The sequence below is a fragment of the Rhinoraja longicauda genome, chromosome 28 (assembly GCF_053455715.1).
Source record: "Rhinoraja longicauda isolate Sanriku21f chromosome 28, sRhiLon1.1, whole genome shotgun sequence".
Classification (NCBI taxonomy): domain Eukaryota; kingdom Metazoa; phylum Chordata; class Chondrichthyes; order Rajiformes; family Arhynchobatidae; genus Rhinoraja; species Rhinoraja longicauda.
Window position 1 is genome coordinate 8,351,718 of NC_135980.1, and position 23,891 is coordinate 8,375,608.

General features: G+C 43.4%; 1 protein-coding gene across 1 annotated transcript in view; it reads left to right on the top strand.

Moving 5' to 3' along the window:
* The window catches only part of fgf22 (fibroblast growth factor 22), a 130,396-nt gene extending 107,445 nt beyond the window's left edge, over positions 1–22,951 (top strand). The window contains exons 2-3 of the mRNA XM_078423596.1: positions 11,366–11,469; positions 22,481–22,951. Of these exons, the coding sequence (XP_078279722.1) occupies positions 11,366–11,469; positions 22,481–22,675 (299 nt within the window). The 3' untranslated portion in view covers positions 22,676–22,951. The remainder of the gene's footprint in view (positions 1–11,365; positions 11,470–22,480) is intronic.
* Positions 22,952–23,891: the final 940 nt, after the last annotated feature.

Consider the following 23,891-nt stretch of genomic DNA (forward strand, 5'->3'; position numbering starts at 1 on the left):
ATCATAATAATGCAAAACTGAAGTCCATACTGCAACCAAAGAAGACCATGGTTGCTGAGATCATTGTTAGTGTTGTGCAGTGTTCAAGATCCTGAAGCGTTCTGGGAAGAAGCTGTTCTTGAACCTGGTGGTCACAGTTTTCAGACTGCAGCAGCGAGATGAGAACATGTCCAGGGTGATGGGGGTCTTTGGTGATATTGGTTAGGTTTTTGAGGTAGCGCCTCCTATAGATCATAAGGTCATGAGTGATGGGAGCAGAATTAGGCCATTTGGCACATCTCTTCTACTCCACCATTCAATCATGGCTGATCCCTCCTAACCCCGTTCTCTTGCCTTCTCCCTGACACCCGTACTAGATCCCTTCACTACTGGGGAGGTCAATACCCATGATGGACTGGGCAATGTCTACCACTATCTGTGTAGCCTCCTTCACTCCTGGGCATTCGAATTGCCGGACCAGGCCGTGATGCAACCAGTCAGTATACTCTCTACCATACACCTGGGGAGGTTCGGTAGAGTGTTGGTCGACATATCGAATTTAATTAAGGCCTGGCAGCTTCAGTCTCTTGCGTAAATGAGGATGGCTTAGGGAACCAAGTAGTTTGTACAACAGCATAGTCACCTTTGTTGATAAAGGTCATTATTAAACTTCAGACTAATTTTCATATTTAAGTTCTGCTGTAATGGGATTTGAACTCATGTCTGCAGATTAGCAACTAATAAAATGATAATGGTGCTATTGTACCAGTTTGGTTTAGTTTAGTCTGGTTTAGCTCGGTTTACTGATACAGCGTAGAAACAGGCCCTTTGGCCCACCAAGTCCACGCCAATCATCGATCACCTGTTCACACACAAGTTCTACAAACTCCCTACACACTAGTGGCAATATACAGGGGCCATTTAATCTACAATCCTGCATGTCTTTGGCATGTGGGAAGAAACTGAAGGAAACTCACGCGGTCATAGTGGGAACTTGCAAACTCTACGCAGACAGCGCCCAATGTCAGGTTCATACCAGAGTCTCTAACCCAGTGATGTAGCAGCTCTACCAGTTGCGCCACAGTGCCTCCCATGTGTGTGTTAAATGGGTTTAACACACTCATAGGGGGTTAAAGTGTGTGTTACATGAAGCAAGATATGGGCAGCTGGAATACCACGCTCACAAAACTCACAACAACTGATAGTACTGTCATTTCAGTGCTTTTCACTGTACCTCGGTACATGTGACAATAAACTAAACCAAAGCAAAATAAACTAATTTGCTGTCTAGATTCAGACAGGAAGAATGACGGCTTGAAAATCAGAGAGTGCTGATTCTAATCTAAAATGAAATCAGAGAGTGCCTGATTCTAATGGACCTCATCACCAATAGTGATCAATGGTTTACAAAACAGACCCAGAGAACAAACGCTAACAATGAGTAAAAATGACTGTCATCATCAACGAGTGCATTCTTGAAACCCAGTTCATTCTTTTATCTATGATTATTGGTGTTGCTTTCTTATTGTCACGTGTACAATCAAGCCATACACAAGTTCAACAGGTAGTGCAAAGAGAAAACTACCAGAGTGCAGAGTATTGTGTTACAGCATTGTAGCACTTACAGAGAAAAGGTCCAGCATCCACAATGAGGTAGGCTGGAAGATTGGGTCTACACCCCAGTAAATGGGAGGATCGTTCAGCAGTCTGATGCAGAGGGGACAAGACTGTTCATGAGCCCAGCGGTATGCGTTTTCAAGCTTTCGTATCTTCTGCCTGATGGGGGAGCAGAGAAGACGGAATATCCGGGGTGAAAAAGATATTTGATTATGTTGGCTACTTTCCCGAGGCATCGTGAGTGTAGATGGAGTCAATGGTGGGAAGGCGGGTCTGTGTGATGGACTGGGCTACATCCACAACTCTCTGCAATGTCTTGTGGACTTGGGCAGAGCTGTTTCCAAACCAGCTTTGTGCATCCTGAAAGGATGCATTCACAGCTTGGCTTGGAAACATCCTGATAGGATGCATTCCATGGTGAATCTGTAGACGTTGGTAAGGGTTGTTGGAGATATGCCCACTGTAAGTAGGAGATAGCATGTTTGACCATAAATCACATTTAAGATAATGTGCATCTTATCCCCACATTCTTAGTAATGGAAACCTGGGGAAAAAACATCTTCACTGTAAATGCCTAAAAATGCTTGTATGATCTTTGTGACAGAAAGAGAGAGAGAGAGGGTGAGGAATTGAGGCTAAAATTACCTACAGATCAGTTTATATCAGTCGTGAACTGCCAATTGGATCAAAAGCTTAACTATTACTGCCACAACATGGCGGCATGGTGGCATAGCGGTAAAGTTGCTGACTTAAAGCGCCAGGCAACCAAGGTTCGATCCTAACTACGGGTGCAGTTTGTACATTTTCCCTGTGACTGCATGGATTTTCCCTGGGTGCTCCAGCTTCCTCTCACACTCCAAAGATGTTCAGCTTTTTAGGTTAATTGGTTAATGAGGTAAGAGATAGGCCGACTCACCCGGCCTAGATGCCACATTTTCTGGGGGAGTTCCGGGGAGGGGGTATTTTTCTAGATTAAAAGGGAGGACGGACCATCAGTTACTGGCAAATTTGAGGAAGGACATTCTTGCTATTGAGGGAGTGCAGCATAGGTTCACTAGGTTAATTCCCGGAATGGCGGGACTGTCGTATGTTGAAAGACTGGAGCGACCAGGCTTGTATACACTGGAATTTAGAAGGATGAGATGGGATCTTATCGAAACGTATAAGATTATTAACGTTAGAGGCAGGAAACATGTTCCCAATTTTGGGGGAGTCCAGAACCAGGGGTCACAGTTTGAGAATAAGGGGTAGGCCATTTAGAACGGAGATGAGGAAAAACTTTTTCACTCAGAGAGTTGTAAATCTGTGGAATTCTCTGCCTCGCCAATTCTCTGAATGCTTTTAAGAGAGAGCTAGATAGAGCTCTTAATGATAGCAGAGTCAGGGGGTATGGGGAGAAGGCAGGAACGGGGTACTGATTGAGAATGATCAGCCATGATCACGTTGAATGGCGGTGCTGGCTCGTAGGGCCGAATGGCCTCCTCCTGCACCTATTGTCTATGTAAAATCAGTGGTGCTGTATCCAATGCTGCTGCAGCCTCTGTTCTACAATTGACAGATTAGAATCAGAGGACTTTTCTTAGTAGTGATCTCAAAGACGCCCTTCCAACAATCACTGATGAAATTGCTTTTAATTTAACAGACTGGCGATAATTGTTACGGTCACGCATATTTTGCTGTTAATGTCAAATTGTGAATGATAATACGCTGTGCACAGAATGAGCAAAGCCTAACATGCAATGCTCAGTCAGATTTGATTGATAGGAAAGGTGACATATTAAACAGGATCATCTTGCCTGTAGCAACAAGATTGTAGATAATACAAGAATAAACATATTGATAGTTGCGTGAAGATGCAACTTAAAAACGCATAACATGATGATGATAGGTCAACAGATAACACAAGTAGCATGCCTTCATCCTCAAGTAGCTTTGAAAACTGGATTCGCTTTGATATGGGTTTTCTGATTTTACATATAGTCAATCATTCTGTGCCAACAATATATATAACTTCTTTTAGAATTGCATTCAATTGGACAATTGTAGGTGTAGCAACATAACCTCACCTGGCCCTCATGTTTTCAAAAGCAATGTATCAGCTGGTAGATAATTCTCATCTTCTGTAGAGATAGCATGTGCTGAAGAGCCTTCACTTAACAATGCATTGAAGTAAAGAACCACATCTTCTTACAAATTGATGGCTCCCTTGGAAACTTGATAATCCGATTAAAAATGCATATTTCATTTGACATCAGCTTGACTGGACAGCTCAAAAAAAACCTGACTATCTTGGCTATGCTGTGCAACAGAGACTTGGCATAAAAAGCTGGAGTAACTCAGCATCTCTGGAGAAAAGGATTAGGTGACGTTTCGGGTCAAGACTTCTTCAGACTGAGAGTCGGGAAAAGGCAATGAGAGACATAGATGGTGGTATATTACATCTCTCTATATCACCATCTATTATCTCTTGTTTACCTTTCCCCTGCCTCTCAGTCTGAAGAAGGGTCTCAACCCGAAACGTCACCTATTCTTTTTCTCCAGAGATGCTGTCTGACCCGTTGAGTTACTTCAACATTTTGTGTCTATCTTCGGTTTAAACAAGCATCTGCAGTTCCTTTCTACATAGGGGTCTGGCAATGAGTCCTGTAGAATTCTGGAGGTTTAAGGTATAAAATGAAACCACTTGGTTTCAGCCTGTCTTAGAAAACTATTTAAATCCAAACTCAGACTCTGCTGTGAAAAAAAACTCCTTTCCTTCTCGGACACACGCTCTCTCCCAGGTCTTTGACTCTCTCATGAACTTATCAGTTCCGACGGCCGGCGTGACACAAACCACCTCAACCTCACCCACCACAACCCCCCACCCACCCACCCACCCTGCACCCCCGACAGCACAGTTTCCTGCTCTCTCTGCACCCATTCCAACCTCGTCATCAAAACAACAGCCGTCCCAGACATGCTTCACCTGCCCACACTTCGGCACGCTATCGCTGGAATATTATGGAATGTTATTTTCCTTCCTTAACTGAGAAACATTGGGAGGGTATGTATCGTACAGATTCATGACCAAAATCCTGAGTTCTTCTTGGCTCACGTAACCACCCACAGAACTCACGAAACCAAAAGGAAGTTCATCTCCCAATCCATAAATATCTTCTACACATCCAAGTTTCTTTAATTGACTTTAAGAAACCGTGAATTAATATTCTACACCTAAAAGTGTATCTTCCTGAAGTGGCTCAGAATATGAAGCCAGTAAGTATTGCCGTAGAGGGCCCAGTTAGTGCACCCCATCCAAGGGGTTTTGCAGGAGTCCTTTGATTATCATTCTTGGTGCTGGATTTTGGTGAATCTGGAAGTTGTTGTTTCAAAGTAAAATTTGAATTTTGGGTGCTTTCCTGATTTGAAATAAGCTACACATACTCACTGTCACCTTACCCCCCTGGAAAGTAAATGTTCGCTGTTAGAAAACAAAATGTTACCCAGCAAGGACCACATGTAAAGGTTACTAATATAATTTATTTCATTGGGAACACTAGATTCATAGTCATAGAGTTGCATTGTACAGAAAGAGACCCTTTGGGTCATCTTATCCATGCCGGCCAAGTTAGCATATTGTTCTAGTCCTATTTGCCCAATTTCCCATAGCTCTTTAAACCTTTCCTGTCCATATATCTGTCCAAATGGTTTTTTTAAATCGTAATTGTATCCGATTCTGTAACTTACTCTGACCGCTCATTCATGATACAGACTACCCTCTGAGTGAAAACGTTGCCCCTGAGGCTCCTCTTAAATATCTCCCATCTCATCTTAAGCCTGTGTTCGCTAATTTTAGAATCATCTACCCTGGGAAAAAGACTAAAATATTATCAACTAATTTCATTGTATTGTGATTGCTACAATATAACCCATTGATTTAGACTGTTACAGCCATTTATCTAAATACAATCTGAGCATAATGTATAGGAAGGAAATACAGGTTAATGCTGAGAATAGACATAAAATGCTGGAGTAACTCAACGGGCCAGGCAGCATCTGCGGAGAGAAGGAATAGGTGGCGTTTTGGGCCGGAATCTTTCTTCAGACTTTCAGTCTGCCCCACCTCTATTTTTCAACCTGGAGAAGGGTTCTGACTCGAAACGTCACCAATCCCTTTTCTCCAGAGATGCTGCTTGACCCGTTGAGTGATTCCAGAATTTTGTGTCTATCTTCTGAGCATAATGTTATCTACATATTTATCTTCATTTCAACATACTAAGAGAGATACAGTGATAACCCTTTTGACCTCATTGAACAGGTGGTAGGTACAGTGATTTCCACTATAATTCACCCAGTGCATTGACATTAACAATATCCTTGATTTCAATCCATTTCAGAACAATTACCAATTATGTCAATCCATTGAAAGAATTGCAATGATAGATTACCCATTGATATGGGTTGTTACAGTGTAGAACAGCACGGTGTACAGGGCAGCATGGTGACGCAGTGGTAGAGATGCTGCCTTACAGCGCTTGCAGCGTCGGAGACCCGGGTTCGATCCTGACTACGGGTGCTGTCTGTACGGAGTTTGTACGTTCTCCCCGTGACCTGCATGGGTTTTCTCCGAGATCTTCGGTTCCCTCCCACACTCCAAAGACATACAGGACTGTAGGTTAATTGGCTTGGTAAATGTAAAAAATGTCCCCAGTGATTGTAGGATAGTGTTAATGTGCGGGGATCGCTGGTCGGTGCGGACCCGGTGGGCCGAAGGGCCTGTTTCCGGGCTGCATCTCTCAACTAAACTAGACAAACCATAGCACAGTACACCACAAGAACTGTCCCTCCGGCCCACAATGTCTGTGGCAAACATGATGCCAAGATAAACTAATCCCATCAACCTGCACATGAATCCCATTCCTCTATTCCCTGCATATCAATGTGCCTATCTAAAAGCCTCCTAAACACCACTGTTTTATCTGCCTCCACCACCAGTCCTGGCAGCCTGTTGCAGGCACACACCACCCTCTGTATACACGTAGCAGTGTGAGCTGCTGCCTCATAGCACCAGAAACCTGGGTTTTATTCTGACCTTGGGCACTATCTGTGGAATTTAGACGTTCGCCCTTTGTGGGAATACTCCAGGTGCTCCGGTTTCCTCCCACATCCCAAAGACATGGGGGTTCATAGGTTAATTGGCCTCTGTAAAACTGTCCCTAATGTGCTGGGTGAGGATGAGAAAGTTGGAATAACATAGAACTAATGAGAACGGGTGATCAGCATGGACTCGATGGGCCAAAGAGCCTGCTTCCATGCTGTATCTCTGAAACGAAACAGATTTTGCCAGGCATTTAGATACAGTGGATGTAGGTCTATTCTTCAGCTCTGCTTTCTCACAGTAAGATCAGCTGTGATCTTACTGAAGGATGCAGCAGGCATGAGGGGCCAAATGGACTAGTCCTGCTTTTATTTCTGAAGCAAACTGTAACAAAGCAAGGCTTCCTCGTGTACAGTGTGTGGACATAATTGGCTAATATGTACCTGGAGACAAGGTCAAAGGGTACGATAGTTAATCACCACTGTCGGACATTTAACGATTTCAGCAGAGGTCTATCCTACTGGTGATGACGGGCACGAGGAGTGGGCTGGTAGGAGAGGGCTGGTAGGAGAGGGATCGAGGTATTGCCTCCAGTGCCTTCAAGGTCAGCTGTGGGAGGTGCCCTCGGGACAAAAAGGCATTTGGGCGAGGAGAGGGACATCAGTTCATGGGCCAAGCTGTCCGAGGGTGACGGAGGAGGCCCTGCAGCAGCCTGGGGGTTACCTGGAGCTCTCCAATACATCCAGCAGGTGGACCGGACTGTGGATCTCGGACTTTTTCTTTGTGTAAATGGCGCCAAAACATGGCGACTGTGCAAGTGTGAGCTAAGCAAAAAAGAATTTCACTGTGCAGTGCGTACGTGACAATAAGACATTGAACCATTGAATTGCGAAAGTAAGTCTCAACGAGATGTGGCAATGTCCATGGCCAATTAAGGATATCACAGAGAGCATCAAACTGAAAGAAAAGATGTTGTAAAGATTAGTGGCAAGTCAGTGGATTGGGAATTTTTAGCAAGCAGACTAATAACATTTTAAAGAAGGGGGAGATGGGACACAAGGGTAAATTAACAAAGTACAAAACAGATGGAAAGAACTTCTATGGGTGTGCATAAGGAGAGCATCTAAGGTATATCTGTCTGAGGAAGGGTCCTGACCAGAAACGTTGCCTGTCCATTCCCTCCAGAGTCTGACCCGCTGAGTTCCTCAAGCACTTTGTGTTTAGCTGAAATAGTTGCTGGTCTGTCAGAGAACGAGACGTGGGAATCGAAGTTGGAAATAAAGAAATGGCAGTGGTTCAAATGATTATTATGGATCTTTCCTCTCCGGATGGGGCAGGAGGTAGCTGACAGAGTGAGCATTTCGGAAGTTTATAAGCTATGGATTCCCAAGAATTAATGACGAAGTGGCATCTTCTCAGCTCAGAACTGGGGCGGCTGAGTGCCTTAAAACCTAACACCACCAGAGACCCAGGTTCGATCCTGACTATAAAATGCATGTTCATATTTTCCCATTGCAAAGCTTGGAATTAAAGGGTTGTTTTAGGAATCTACTAGACCAAGTGGACCTGATGGGCCCAAACCTCTCCTGCATTGGTGTAGCACCCTCTCCTCCCCTCTCCTCCCCCTCTTCTCCCCCCTCCTCCCCCTCTTCTCCCCCTCCCCTCCCTCCTCCCTCCCCTCCCCCTCAACCCCCCTTATCCTCCCTCCCCCCACTCGCTCTCTCCCTCCCCCCTCCCTCCTTAGGAGATAGATTTAAACTTTAAAATGTGAATAACTTTAAAAATATAACCGATTTCAATGAAACCAAAGGGATGACGGTGAGTAAGGTGGGCCTAAAATTGGTGCACTGTCGTGTACCGTTTTGGTCGTAGTTCAGGAACAAACAAACAAACAAACAAACGAGAGTTTTAGTATGTAGAATACACTTTGCCATCAATTGTAACCAAGCAAACTGTCACAATCAGCTGTAATCTCTTAAGATGTCACTGTAGATACTGTGAACTGTAAACTGTATATAACCCACTTGTACTTTGACCAAAACTGAAATCTTGGAAATGTTGGAAATCAGGAAAGATGCTGGGAATATTCAGGAGCTCCAGCAGTTTCTGCAGAGAGTGAAGCCTCATGAACCTTTCTGATTGAAATCTTTTGTCAGGACTTTATCTCTGGACTCAAGGAGAACAATTGCCCCAACAAATCAGAGGTAATTGGAAAGGAAAACTCGAGTGTAAACACAGCAATAAAAGAATAAAAAAATGTGCGATTGGAACATTGTTTAACTGTTGATAGAGAATAAGTTGAAGTAATTCAAAGGTATTTATAGTTTTAAAAGCTTATACAAACCACTTTGACTCCAGAACAAATGTCATGTCTCAATTTTATAGAGATTTCGACACGTGTTTTGAGCACAGTACTTCTGTCACCTTTTGGAGCTTATAATATTTTTCTGTTTAAAGCAAGCAGTCCATAATGATTAATTTCCCATAATTTTTAACAGAACACCTGGAACAGTAAAACACACTCGGTGATGTTTTCTGTTCAGTAAAAGCTGATGAATCTGGTACATTTTAGTGAATTCAAAGGTTCTGACTCAGCACAATCTCACACAGGTTAGGGTCGAATTGCCAACACAGACACCCATTAATGAATACAATCTCCTGGTAGATTTAAGAACCTTTCCCTGCACTGCCTGTCAAATTGTCCAGAAACTCCAAACCAGCCATATAAATGCTACATGTTACAAAAAAAAATGAGACCACATATTCTCTGCCAACATTCTCACCCCTTGACTCCCTAAAATCATTTCACCATGTATAAGGCACAGTTTGGTTTAGTTCCAATTAGTTTAGGGATGCAGCTCGGAACCAGGACCTTTGGCTCACCAAGTCCGCAAGAGCCAGCAATCCCCGCACATTAACACTATCCTACACTAGGGACAATTTCCATTTATACCAAGCCAATTAACCAACAAACCTGTACGCCTTTGGAGCGTGGGAGAAAACCAAAGAACTTGGAGAAAACCCAAACGGTCACGGGGAGAACGTACAATCTCCGTACAGGCAAGCACCCATACTCAGGATCGAATCTGGGTCTCTGACGCTGTAAGGCAGCAAGTCTACCGCTGCGCCACAGGATCTCTAGAGAAAAGGAAATGATGACGTTTCGGGTCAGGACCCTTCTTCAGACAGAGTCTGAATAGGGATGGGGAGCTACCAAACAGCATTGACTTTGGCTTGTGAGTTCAAAACCATGACAGATCGAGGATAAAGGAAAGTAAGAATCATCAATAAACGGGGCAAGAACTAGACAAGATATATTTGAAGCAAGCTCTCCCTGTATCTAAGGGATGTGGGACGAAAACAGAGGAAACCGACATGGTTTCAGGGAACCATTCAGTAGCCTAATAACAGTGGGGAAAAAGCTGTTCTTGAGTCCATTGCATGTGTTTCTTCTGCCCAACAAGAGCAGTAAGAAGAGGGAATGACCGGGATGAAAAAGGTCATTGATTACATTAGCTGCTTTCCTGAGGCAGCATGAAGCGTATGGTGGGGAACCTGGTCTGTGTGATGGACTGGGCTACAACCACAACTCTCTACAATTTCTTGCCGTCTTAGGCAGAGCTGTTCCCAACCAAGCCGAGATGCAACCCGATAGGAAGCTCTCTGCAGTGCATCTGTAGAAGTTGGTAAGCGGCGTTGGAGTCATGCCAAACTTCCTTAGTCTCCTGAGGAAGTAGAGGTGTTGTGCTTTTTTTTGTCTTATTTGCATTTACGTTTTTAATCAGAGGCACAATGCTCTTGTTCAAATAGCAGGTCTGTCCAGCCCACCAACTCAGCCCACTAGAACTCCAACCTGGACCCCATGCGAGGCAGGAGGGGAGATGTGCTTGCATCTGACCTCCAGTGCACTCCTGATTTCACTCCCGAAATGCATGCAGAAGCCAGGAATATACAAACCCAAACTGCACCATGAGCCAGCACTCCCCAGAGAGCCCCAAGCTAACCATCAAGCAGTCTGAAGAAGGGTCTCGACCCAAAACATCACCTATTCCTTTTCTCCAGAGTAAATTTCTGGTTAACGACCTCTGCCTCCAAAACCTCCTTTTTCTAAAACATATTAGATATTTCTCTGTATGATTATTAAATGTTAGCTTAACCGGGAATGGTAGTATCAAGGTGGGCTGAAAGGCCTGTTTCTGTGCTGTTCAGCTATATAATTCAATTGATTTAGTTTACATTAGTTTATTGTCACTTGTACCAAGGTACAGTGAAAAGAGTTTGTTGCGTGCTAACGAGTCAGCGGAAAGACAATACATGATTTTATTCGAGCCATCCACAGTGTACAGATAAAGTAATAAAGGCTGCATTTGGAGTAGAGATTTAAAAGAGTGGAGCGATTATAATGCGTGATTGCAGATCCACTTCTGTGACTCAAAGAGTCGCCTGGGTTGGACGCCATCTTGGATAAGTTGAGATAAGTGTCATAGGAAAAAACACAATTATTATATATTAGATATTGATGGGGAAGGTACAATGGTTTTGCCTACGAGTGTTAATACGCACACGGCAGCAGGGAGCTACAACGAGGCAGCGTTATTTAAAACCCTGCCACAGCATAATGTGGCATTAGGACTGTCACACAATAGGGCAGGAAAAGCTGCTTTAATAATATAGTTTCCTTTTCGTTTACAGGCATAATGGAGATCAGGTCAGTTAATGTTGGAGTAGTCGCAATCAAAGCGGTCAACACTGGCTTTTATTTGGCCATGAACAAGAAGGGAAAACTATACGGCACGGTAAGGTTATACAAACATCTCAATTTCTAAGTGATTAGGTCCTCATATTTCTGTGGCGAGTTATGCGGGCTTGTTTGGGGAATATGGAGGGAGCGCTGGTGTTGGATAGATCATTCGTTTTAGCTTTTAGTTTTAGAGATACAGCGCAGAAACAGGACCTCCGGCCCACTGAGTCTGCGCCGACCAGCGATCCCCCACACTATCTTACACACACTCGGGACAATTTACAATTTTACCAAGCAAATTAACCTACAAACCTGTACGTCTTTGGAGTGTGGGAGGAAACCAGAGCACCCGGAGAAAACCCTCACAGGTCACGGGGAGAATATCCAAACTCCGTACAGACAGCCCCCATAGTCAGGATCAAACCTGGGTCTCTGGCGCTGTAAGGCAACAGCTCTACCACCGGGCCACCATGCTGCCCTTGTGGTTAGCTCACCAGTTCTTTCTTTAGGGTGCAAGGTTCAATCTGAAGAGTCTGAAGAAGGGTCTTGACCCGAAACATCACCTATTCCTTTTCTCCGGAGATGCTGTCTGACCCGCTGAGTTAGTCCAACTTTTTGTGCCTATGTTTTGCAGATGGTTGTTTGGACTGGTGAAACTAACATTAGTCTGTGGCCAGCAGCTCATAGAGGTTTATCTAGTTTTTAGTTTAGTTTAGAGATACAATGCATAAACAGTGATCTCCGCACCGAAAAGCGATCTCCGCACCCTAACACTATCCTACACAGTCTAGGCACAATTCTTTTTACGTCACCTATCTTTTCTATCTTCATTTTTGTGGATATACAACTAAGTTACATCTGTGCATTATATATTGCTTCCAAAATGCAACCGTGCAAATAGAACCAAAATGCACAGATGCACAGCTGCTACTAAAATGGAACAAGTACAAAATTGAATCTCAATTTGCAATGTTTTTGCTAAATTCTAATAAATTTATATTAAGTCACACACGATATTATAACAGGTAGCAAATCGAGTGGTAAATGCCTACCCTTTAAGGAAATGGACAAAGGCACTCAATCCAGTTTCTAGTAGACCAGGGCTTACTGCACAGGAACTCCCCAAAATTCTCATTTAAACAAGCTAGGCGATACCAAAGGAAAGGCTATGTTTCAGGTCAGGACCCTTCTTCAGACTGGAGAAGGTTCCCGAATTGAAATATCACCTATCTATTCCCTCCATAGGTGCTGCCTGACCTGCTGAGTTACTCCAGCACTTGTTTTACTCAAGATTCTAACATCTGCAGTTCCTTGTGTCTCCTGTCCATCAACATCAATCAACAGAGATACATCACAGAACTGGAACTGATGGTCTCAATATACAGATGTAGAAACGACTGAAATCTAGAAGATTTCTTTCGCTGAAACACCATTGCAATGAACAAAAAATTGTCTCAGCAATGGGGAACAATACAGTCGCTAGAGGCCCAGAGCGCGAGAGACTCGCGTTCTATCCTGACTACTTGTGCTGTCTGTATGGAGTTTTACACGTTATCCCCGTGTTCGCATGGGTTTTGTCCGATTTCCTCCCACATTCCAAAGACTTCCAGCTTAATTGGTTTCTATAAATTTCCCCTTGTGCGTAGGATACAGGCGTGGATTCGTTTGGCTATTTCCACGCTGTATTTCTAAACTGAATTAAAATTTTCAACCTCTGTGGCCTTAATACTGGAGTAAAAATTCCTCCAAATATTTCAGAAATATTTGACCAATCCAGAATTTGCAAAAAATAGAAATTTAGTGTAGGCACTGGCTGTGAATAGTCACAAGCTTTTAATCCCAGCACAAACACCTGAAACTTTTTCTGACTCCATTAGAGAAGGATTATAGGTATGGGTGGGGATCTAGATGACGTTGGTGAGCACCTGAACCGCTGAAAGGAGCTATTCTCAGGGTGGTGAGTCTTGGCTACTATCGATTAAAATATAAGAAAATAACTGCAGATGCTGGTACAATTCGAAGGTATTTATTCACAAAATGCTGGAGTAACTCAGCAGGTCAGGCAACATCTCGGGAGAGAAGGAATGGGCGACGTTTCGGGTCGAGACCCTTCTTCAGACTGAAGAAGACCTATTAAAATATCATTTGTTACTTAGATTGGATCGCTGGAGGTTGAGGGGAGATGTGACAGAAGTATATAAAATTATGAGAGGCATAGATAGAGTGGACAGTCTGACCTCATACCCAGGGCTAAAATGTCAAACACTAGAAGGCATAGCTTTAAGGTGGGAGGGGCAAAGTTGAAAGGAGATGTGGTGGTTGCCTGGAACGCACTGCCAGGGTCGGTGGTGGAGTCATATAGGATAGGGCCATTTAAGACGCTTCTAGATCTTCTTGCGCTCTTGATTTTCCAACAAGATTCTTGCCCCCTGGTAGGAAAGGACACTGGTTCTAGTACCATTTACATTGAAAGATTATCAACCAATGATTTCTTGTTGAACAAAAAAAACCATTAAATCGATAATAAAAACAAAGAAAATGTTAATTTAAAAGAAATCGTGTGAAGAAGGGTCTCGACCCGAAACATTGCCTATTCCTTTTCCCCCAAGAGATACTGTCTGACCCGCTGAGTTACTCCAGCTTTTTGTGCCCTATTGGGATGTCGTCTGCTCTCAGATTAAATTAATTACATTGGAAGTATAGTCACTATTGTCTTGCAATGTAAAGACCAAACTGCTGGTCTTTACATTGCAAGACCAGCAATGTAAAGACCAGCAGTTTGGTAGCTGTAACATTCCATTATTACAGAATGGAAAGCAGTAACATTCCATTAACAACATTAAGATGCTTGACAATATACTCCCAGAATCTTAGATATGATCTGGCAAAGGAGACCGTGCGGCCTATTGTAGGCTCCTTGGAGACATCCAGTCCCCTGGTTCTCCCCCATAGCCTCCTTGTGCTGATCCAACTCCCTTTGGAAGGAACTGCAGATGCTGGTTTACACCCAAGATAGACTCAAAATGTTAGAGTAATTCAGCGGGTCAGGCAGGTCCGAAGAAGGGACTCGACTTGAAACGTCACCTATTCCTTTTCTCCAGGGATGCTGCCTGTCCCGCTGAGATACTACAGCATTTTGTGTCTCCCTTTGAAAGGTGCTGACTGACTTTGTTTCCACAACCTCCCTGTGCAGTGAGTTCCAGATTATAACCGCCCAGTCCTTGTTCTTCCCCTTATGATTTTTGCCCAGAGCTTCAAGTGTGCCCCTCGCTCCTCTCATCTTTAAACTACCCATTAATAAGAGCAACTTCATTCTCACCTAGCTAAACTCATCTTGATGTCGATCTTATATTTAACCTCAGATTGACCATGGACTCCTGTTAACCGTCTTTGTTTCAAGGAGAACAATCGCAGCTCTTTAGTCTAACCCTACAGAGGAGATCTATCATCTATATATGCACCAGTGAGACAATAGACAATAAGTGCAGGAGGCCATTCGGCCCTTTGAGCCAGCACCGCCATTCAATGTGATCATGGCTGATCATTCTCAATCAGTACCCCGTTCCTGCCTTCTCCCCATACCCCCTGACTCCGCTATCCTTAAGAGCTCTATCTAGCTCTCTCTTGAATGCATTCGGAGAATTGGCCTCCACTGCCTTCTGAGGCAGAGAATTCCACAGATTCACAACTCTCTGAGTGAAAAAGTTTTTCCTCATCTCAGTTCTAAATGGCCCACCCCTTATTCTTAAATTGTGGCCCCTTGTTCTGGACTCCCCCAACATTGGGAACATGTTTCCTGCCTCTAACGTGCCCAACCCCATTAATAATCTTATACGTTTCGATAAGATCCCCTCTCATCCTTCTAAATTCCAGTGTATACAAGCCTAGTCGCTCCAGTCTTTCAACATATGACATGTGAGGTTGACTGTGGCATCAATATAGGCCGGGACATCCAACTCTTCTTCTACAGTCACATCCAACAGCCTGAGATAAAAACAACATTTATCAGGTCAGGCAGCTAAAGTAAAAAAATTTAAAAACACAACCAAAATGACGTAAGGCAGAAATAGCCAGTTACGTAACAGCCCGAAAGAAAGAGCAAGTTACCCAAAGTTGGAAGATGCATTATTGAGTCTGAAAAGTTGCAGCATGCCCAGAAGCAAGATAAGGAGTTGTTTCTCAATGTTGCGTTGGACAGGAGTTGTAACAGGAGACTCTTTAAACTCTGATACTGATCACAACCACCAACACTGCAGCCTAACATAGATCATCGTCAAGTGTCAAGAGTTTTTTATTGTCATGTGTCCCAAGACGGAACAATGAAATTCTGGCCTGCGTAGCACAGAACAGTGCAGGAAAAGGCTCTTTAGCCCATTATGTCCGTGCTGAACATGTTGCCAAGTTGAACTAATTTCTTCTGCCTACAAGTGATCCATATCCCTCCATTCCCTGCATATCCATGTTCCTATCTAAAAGCCTCCTGAATGCCACTATCCTGTCTGCCTGCCTCCACCACCAACCCTGGCAGCGCATTCCAGCCACCTACAACTTTTGTGTAATAATCTTGCCTTGCACATCTTCTTTAAACTTTGTCCCTCTCACCCTGTACCTATGCCCTCTAGTCTGTGATATTTTCCACCATCAGAAACTGTTTCTGACTGTCAACCCTATCTACATCTCTTACAATTTTACATACATCTCCCAGCAACCTCTGATGCACCAGGGAAAACAATCCAAATAAATACAGTACTATCTTACTTTTCCCTTCCATCGTCCTGCGTTGTAAAAATGCCACCTATAAGTGACATCTGAATACTTGTTACTTTGTTGGACAATAAGCCAGAAGTCTGCACTAATATGCAGAAATCTAAATTTCAATTCCATCAATTATATACTTAGAATCTTGAAAAAAGCTGGAAAAGCAGAAATGACCACAAAACCACTGATTGTTGTAAAAATTCACCTAGCTCACGAGTGGGTAAGACATCTGCCATCCTTCCCTGCACATGACTTAGGAGCCTCATTATCATGGCTAAATCTTAATTGGAATTGGGATACCAGGAACTGCAGACACTGGTTTACAAAGAAAGACACAAAGTACTGGAGTAACTCAATGTGTCAGACAGCATCTCTGGAGAACATAGATAGGTGACGATTCGGGTTGAGACCCTTCTTCAGGGCCTGAAGAACGGTCCCGACTCAAAACGTCACCTATCCATGTTCTCCAGAGATGTTGCCTGACCCGCTGAGTTACTCCAGCAATCAGTATCTGTTTTATCTTAATTGAAATGGTCTAACAATTTGTGCAGCTCAAGGGATCAGGGATGGGCAATAAATGTCGGTCTAGCCAGTGGCATCCACATCCTGTGAAAGAATAAAGTCTTTGCAAAATGTTCAATTTTCGCTCCATAATAGGAAACATGATCGCAGTTTCTGTCATTTCTGGGCTGTTGTCCTGCCTAAATAATGTACCAAAGTTTTGCGGACCTATTGACTGCAAAGGACAAGGAGATCAGCCCAACCCTGCCCACATTACTTATTTACTAAATTACCTCACAGCTGTTAGAATAATACCTTCCGCCCAACTTCACAGCCAACCTTGAGGTTGAGTGGATTCTGATACCTGCCACCGATACTGGTAATGTGATGAATTTCTCCACTGATAAGGACAACAAAAGGGTGAAATACAAAGGAAACCGACGGCCTGGCTCAGCTTTCACAAACCTGACACACAATAAATTCCTACTTTATCCCCGCTCTTCCATATCAGTGTTACTGCTCTGGGCTAGAACACAATGCACCAGACTATCCTGGAGACATCTTAACAATTTTTTTTATGAACACTTGTTTTACTGCACTAATTACCCAATGAATTGGTTTGTCTTTATTTATAAGGTGGGTGGACATGGAGTTCGTTGTATGCGTTCATCACCAGCATCCTATCTTAGCAGCTGTACAAAAATCAGGGAGCACGCAACCAGAACTCTTTTGGAACAAGTGGCACGTTGGTGATGTTCTTAATAGATTTTGCCCGCTAGTTTCAATAATTAGCAGTGCAGCCTCCAAAAAGCCTTCATCAGCACATACGAGATCATTTTCTGAGGACATCTACATGGGTGCCTGGAAAAGTTCCATTTGGTGACAATGATCCATTTTTCCCCCTTTAACAATAATGACTGAACCCCAGCCCCAGAATAGCACTCACTTCAAGAGTTAAGAGTCAAGTCAAAAGTGTTTTATTGCCATATGTCCCGAAACGGAACAATGATTTTTTTCCAGCAGCACAACAGATATGTAAACATAGTACTTTGTAAAACTCATAGTAAACAACCAAAAGAAAGAAAAAAATATATATATATGTGTGTGTGTGTGTATATAACGATCTCGACTCGAAACGTCACCAATTCCTTCTCTCCATATATACATATATATATATATATATATATATATATATATATATATATATTATACGAATTCTAGCCCGAAGAAGGGTCTCGACCCGAAACACCACCCATTCCTTCTATCCAAAGATGCTGCCTTTCCCGCTGAGTAACTCCAGCATTTTGTGTCTACCTTATGTATATTTCTTTATATATAAAACAATTGTTAATTGTGTAAGGACACAAATAATGTTCCCAAGTCTTATGTGGTTCAGAGCTTATTTGGAGGTTGTAGTATTTAATAGTCAGATGATTGTAGGGAAGAAGCTGCCCCTGAACCTAAACGCTAGAGTTTTCAGGCTCCTGTACCTTCTTCCCGATGGCAGGAGTGAAATTAGAGTGTGGTCAGGGTTGTTTGGGTCTCTGATGATGCTGGCTGCCTTTTTGAGGTAGCGACCTTTGTAGATCCCTTCGATGGTGGGGAGGTCAGCACCCATGATGGACTGGGCAGTGTTCACCACTTCTAGCATGGAGGAACATTTTTACTTCCAAGAGCAACTTCTCTCTGATCAAGATTATTTTTCTGTGCCAAGTAGAATTCATTGTCCTCTAAATTTCATGTGCAATTGTCCATTACACAAATATTTGACTGCAGTACCCATACACTGAGCTATGTTACATTTCTAATGAGATATCCCAAAGCTTAACTACTAAATACCTGGCACATATTGAACATTTCTCACGCTCTGAGTTGGCTAATTATTTAAACCTTGCTACAGATCTATCAATTTTCCAATTACATTTGTTTCATCTATTTCTCATATTCTCGTAATATCAAACAACAGTTGTAACTTATTCACCCTCAAATGCCGAGCGACTCACCCCGATTCTCCTGCCTGCATCTACACTGGGTTAATTTACAGAAGTCTGTTGCTCTGCATGTAGAAACATAAACACCCACAGAGTCACAGGGAGGATGTGCAAACTCCACACAGACAGCGCTGAAGGACTGAACCTAGTTTTCTGGAGCAGCAAGAGACAATAGACCATAGTAGGCAGAACATTAAATATTACAGCTCAGGAACAGGTTCTTTGGCCCACAATCACTGGGCTGAGCATGACGCCAAGACCATCTCATCTGCCTGCACATAATCCACATCCCTCCATTCCTCGCATATCCACGTGCTGATCCAGAACTCTATTAAATGCCACGATCGCATCTGCTTCTACCAACATTCCCGGCAGCTCGTTCCAGGCACTTAACACTCTCTGTGTAAAAAACCTGCCATGCACATCTCCTTAGAACTTTGCCCCTCTCACCTTAAACCTATGGGCTCTAGTATTTGACAATCCCATCCTGGGGATAAGGTTCTGGCATCTGACTGAAGAGCACTCCTCCTGCACCAGTCTGATACCATAGAAATATAGAAACATAGAAAATAGGTGCAGGAGGAGGCCGTTTGGCCCTTCGAGCCAGCACCGCCATTCATTGTGATCATGGCTGATCATCCACAATCAGTAACCTGTGCCTGCCTTCTCCCCATATCCTTTGACTCCGCTAGCCCCTATCTAACTTTCTTTAAAATTCATCCAGTGAATTGGCCTCTACTGCCTTCTGTGGCAGAGAATTCCACAAATACACCCAACTGCACCATTTATTATAAAAGGACGTTTATATTTACCATATTCATGAGGATGTGGCCAGGACTGCAGGGCCTGAGCTCTAGGGAGAGGTTGACAGGCGAGGACCTTATTCCTCGGAGCGCTGGAAGCTGAGGAGTTATCTGATAGAGGTCATAAAATCATGAGGGAAGTAGATAGCGTGAATGCAGAGAATATTTTTTCCAAGGTACGAGAATCATGACCTACACACTGGGGGCAGTTTACAGAGGCAAATTAACCTACAAACCTGCACGTCTTTAGGATGTGAGAGGAAACCGGAGCACCCGGAGAAATCCCAGTGGTCCCAGGGAGATTGTGCAAGCTCTATACATCCAGCATCTCCGGGTGCTCTGGCTGCCTCCCACATCCCAAAGGCACGTGGGTGAGAAATAGGAATAACATAGAACTAGTGTGAACGAATGATCGATGGTTGGCGTGGACTCGCTGGACTGGAAAGCCAGTTTCCATGCTGCATCTCTAAACTATGCCTATCTAGAAGCCTTTAAAATAACATTATCATATCTGCCTCCATATCCATCCCTCGCCACATGTTCCAGACACACAATGCCCTCTGTGTAAAAAAAAAACTTCCCTGCGCATCTCCGTTAAACTTTGCCCCTCTCACTTTAAAGCTGTGCCATCGAAGTCCTTGATATTTCCACCCTCTGAAAAAGGTTCTGATTGTCCACCCAATCAATACCTCTCATCATTTTGTATACTCCCGTCGGGTTTCCCTCAACCTCCGACATTCCAGAGAAAACTATGAATGTTTATCCTACTGTACCTGTAACTAATACCCTCTAATCCAGGCAACATTCTGATAAACCTCTTCTGCATCCTTTCCAAAACCTCCACACCCTTCCTGCAATGGGGTGACCAGAACTGCACACAATATTCCAAATGCAACCTAACCAAAGTCTCAAGGAGCCAAATCTTGACTTCCTGGCTCCTGTACTCAATGTCCCGACCAATGATGCCGCACACCTTCTTTACCTCTCCATCCACCTATGTTGCCATTTTCAGGGAGCAATGAACTGAGGACCCCAAGACCCCTCTGTACATCAGTGCTGCAAAGGGTGTTGCCATCAAACACAAACATTCCCCTTACATTCGACCTCCCAAAGTGCAACACCTCACACTCGCTCTGATATAACTCCACCTGCCATTTCTCCCCCAATTTTGTAGCTGATCAATACCCCGCTGGGCACTTTGATTGCCTTTCTCACTGACCACAACTTCAGCAATCTTGGTATCGTCTGCAAAATTACTCCATAAATCCATCTACGTTTACGTGCAAGTCAATTAGATATTTTCACAAGCAGCACAGGTCTCTGCAGAGCTCCATTGGGTCAAAGAGCTCCAGCTAGAATAACACGCTTCCACCACATCCCTCTGTCTTCTATGCGTAAGGCAGTTCTGAATCTATACAACCAAGTCACTGTGAATCCCATGCATTTTAATCTTCTGGGTCAACCTACCATGGGGGACTTTATCAAATGCCTTACTAAAATCCATATAGACAACATCCATCAGCTTACCTATCGATTACCTTTGCCACTTCCTCAAAAAGCTTGATCAAGTTAGTAAGACACAACCTGCCTATAATATAAAGTAATGCTGACTGTTCATAATTAACTCATTCTCTTTAAAATGGAGAAAATAAAATTGCAATCCATGCATATAGTGCATATATTTCCTAAATGTTTTGTGTATTGGTGGCCAATTTTACCCCCTTGCCAAGCAATCATATAAAAATACCAGAATCCACAGTCTCTTGTGTCTCCATTAAAAATTACTTCCCTGTTGCAGTCACCCATTCTACTGCAACACTATGTCCCATGGACACAGTGAAGTGAAAAGGGTCTTCAAGATAACATGGATGAGTGTTCTGGGATAGGATCAAACTGAAAAATTCATCAGCAAAACACAAAAAGCTGGAAAATGCAGCAGGTCAGGCAGCATCTGTGGAGGGTCATGGTTGAAGAAGGGTCCCAACCTGAAATATTGCCTTTGAAATCCGTAGAAGGATCCTGACCTGAAACATCATCTGGCGTTTCGTCCACAGATGCCGCCTGACCTATTGAGTTCTTCCAACACTTTGTGGAGGTAATGGACAAGGTTTTGGGTTGAGACCCTTCTTCAAACTGTGGCTTGAGTCTGAAGAAGGATCCCGACTCGAAACGTCATCTGTCCATTCCTTCCACAGGTGCTGCCTGACCTGCTGAGTTCTTCCAGAACTTTGTCTTGAGCTAATAAATTCTTCCTATCCCAAAACATTCATCCACGTCATCCTGAAGACCTTTTCACTTCACTGCGTCCATAATGTTGCAGTAGGCTGGGTGGCTGCAACAGGGAAGCAATCTTCAATGAAGATACAAGAGACTGCAGGTTCTGGTATTTTTAAATGATTGCCTGGTAAGGGGGTAAAATTGGATTTATTCTCCAGGTGCTCAAACTTGCTCCCACACTCCAAAGAAGTGCAGGTTTGTTGAAAGACGTGAAAGATATGTTGAAAGACTGGAGCGACTAGGCTTGTATACACTGGAATTTAGAAGGATGAGAGGAGATCTTATAGAAATGTATAAGATTATTAAGGGGTTGGACACGTTAGAGGCAGGAAACATGTTCCCAATGTTGGGGGAGTCCAGAACAAGGGGCCACAGTTTAAGAATAAGGGGTAGGCCATTTAGAACGGAGATGAGGAAAAACTTTTTCAGTCAGAGAGTTGTAAATCTGTGGAATTCTCTGCCTCAGAAGGCAGTGGAGGCCAAGTCTCTGAATGCATTCAAGAGAGAGCTAGATAGAGCTCTTAAGGATAGCGGAGTCAGGGGGTATGGGGAGTAGGCAGGAACGGGGTACTGATTGAGAATGATCAGCCATGATCACATTGAATGGCGGTGCTGGCTCGAGGGCCGAATGGCCTCCTCCTGCACTTATTGTCTATTGTCTATTGTCTTATGCTTTTTTTTAAAATGAAAAGATGGTCTCAACAATCCTCAACTGTCGATTTGTTTTCTTTTCCAGGAAGAGTACAACAACAATTGTAAGTTTAAGGAGAGGATAGAAGAAAATGGTTACAATACCTACGCCTCGTTGAAGTGGAAGCACAAAGGGCGACAAATGTTCATCTCATTGAATGGGAAAGGGTCTCCCCGCCGTGGGCATAAAACAAGGAGAAAACATCTCTCAGCACACTTTCTACCCATGATGGTTCCCTAAAGGTCAGCTCGCGCCCACTCGTCCTCAAACCTATACCATTTACAAGTCTTGCCACTTGACGCTTCGAAAGAAAGAAATGCACATTTTTTCTTTTTCCCTGGATCTTATATACTGAGCTTTTTTTTTCCCGCTGCATAACGCTTGCAGAGGCAACAGAGCATAGACTGTTGTAAATATAGGTTTTATTGGGACCATTTACAAAGCCTCTTCATCAGTATAACTTTAGGACTAATGTAGAGGTAAAGAAAAGCCCTCCAGTCACAATAGACAAAAGACGTGAAGCAGTAGGATTTAATGGAACAATTTGGTCTTTTTAAAAAAACCTGAAAGAAGCTGATTTTTTGACTTAGAGTGTGGACAATGGACAAACAGTGCTATACTTGTATGTGGGGGGCGGAGGGGGAGGGAGGGGGGGGGGAGGTAACAGGGGAGGTTGAGCTATTGAGCACCTATACCAAAGTTCTGAATTTGTTGCAATGCACAGAAGACTATGCTCTAGTCAAAGAAGACAGCGTTTGTAATTTGCACCAGCTTTAGCGAGACAATGTACTTGTAAACCATTAAAATCTAACTTCCACAAGTTCCTGGACTGCATACCAACTGCACTCCCACCGTGGAAGATCCGCACTCGACCACTGTGAACTCCGAAGACTTGCGACTCTTCTGTTACGCACAGACATCAGGGTGACACAGCCCGGCAAGGCGACCGTTAGATAGGCTGGTGATTTTGTAGGAAAGGGTCATATTTATACAACTATAAATCGTGATGTTACTCCTAGATTAATGCAATCATGGGAACATTCCTGATGGTGGTTTCGCTAAATGGCCAACGTCACTTCAGAACAGGGGAAGCTGCCTTTCATGTACCGTAACAATTCAATAAAGCTCTTTCTTTCCCAGAAAGCACATGCAAAGAGATATTGTTTTCTGAGGGATTTCTAAAGGTTTACAATGTGTTTATTAGAGTGTTGCAACTCTTTGATAACATAGTGAATAAAGTGGTATCTTATTAATTTTATCCTTGTAGTTTATCATATTAAATGAACCCTTTCATTGTGTTATGATCATATTTGTGCAAAGGAACTTGTGGCATAAAAGTATCACTGACATTGATAGGGGGAGTGGGAATTATTGAAGGCAAATCCTGTTTTGCTTCTTGTATGCATAAATGTCAATTGCACTCCTTCTCACCACTGCAATTTAGTTTTTTTTAGTT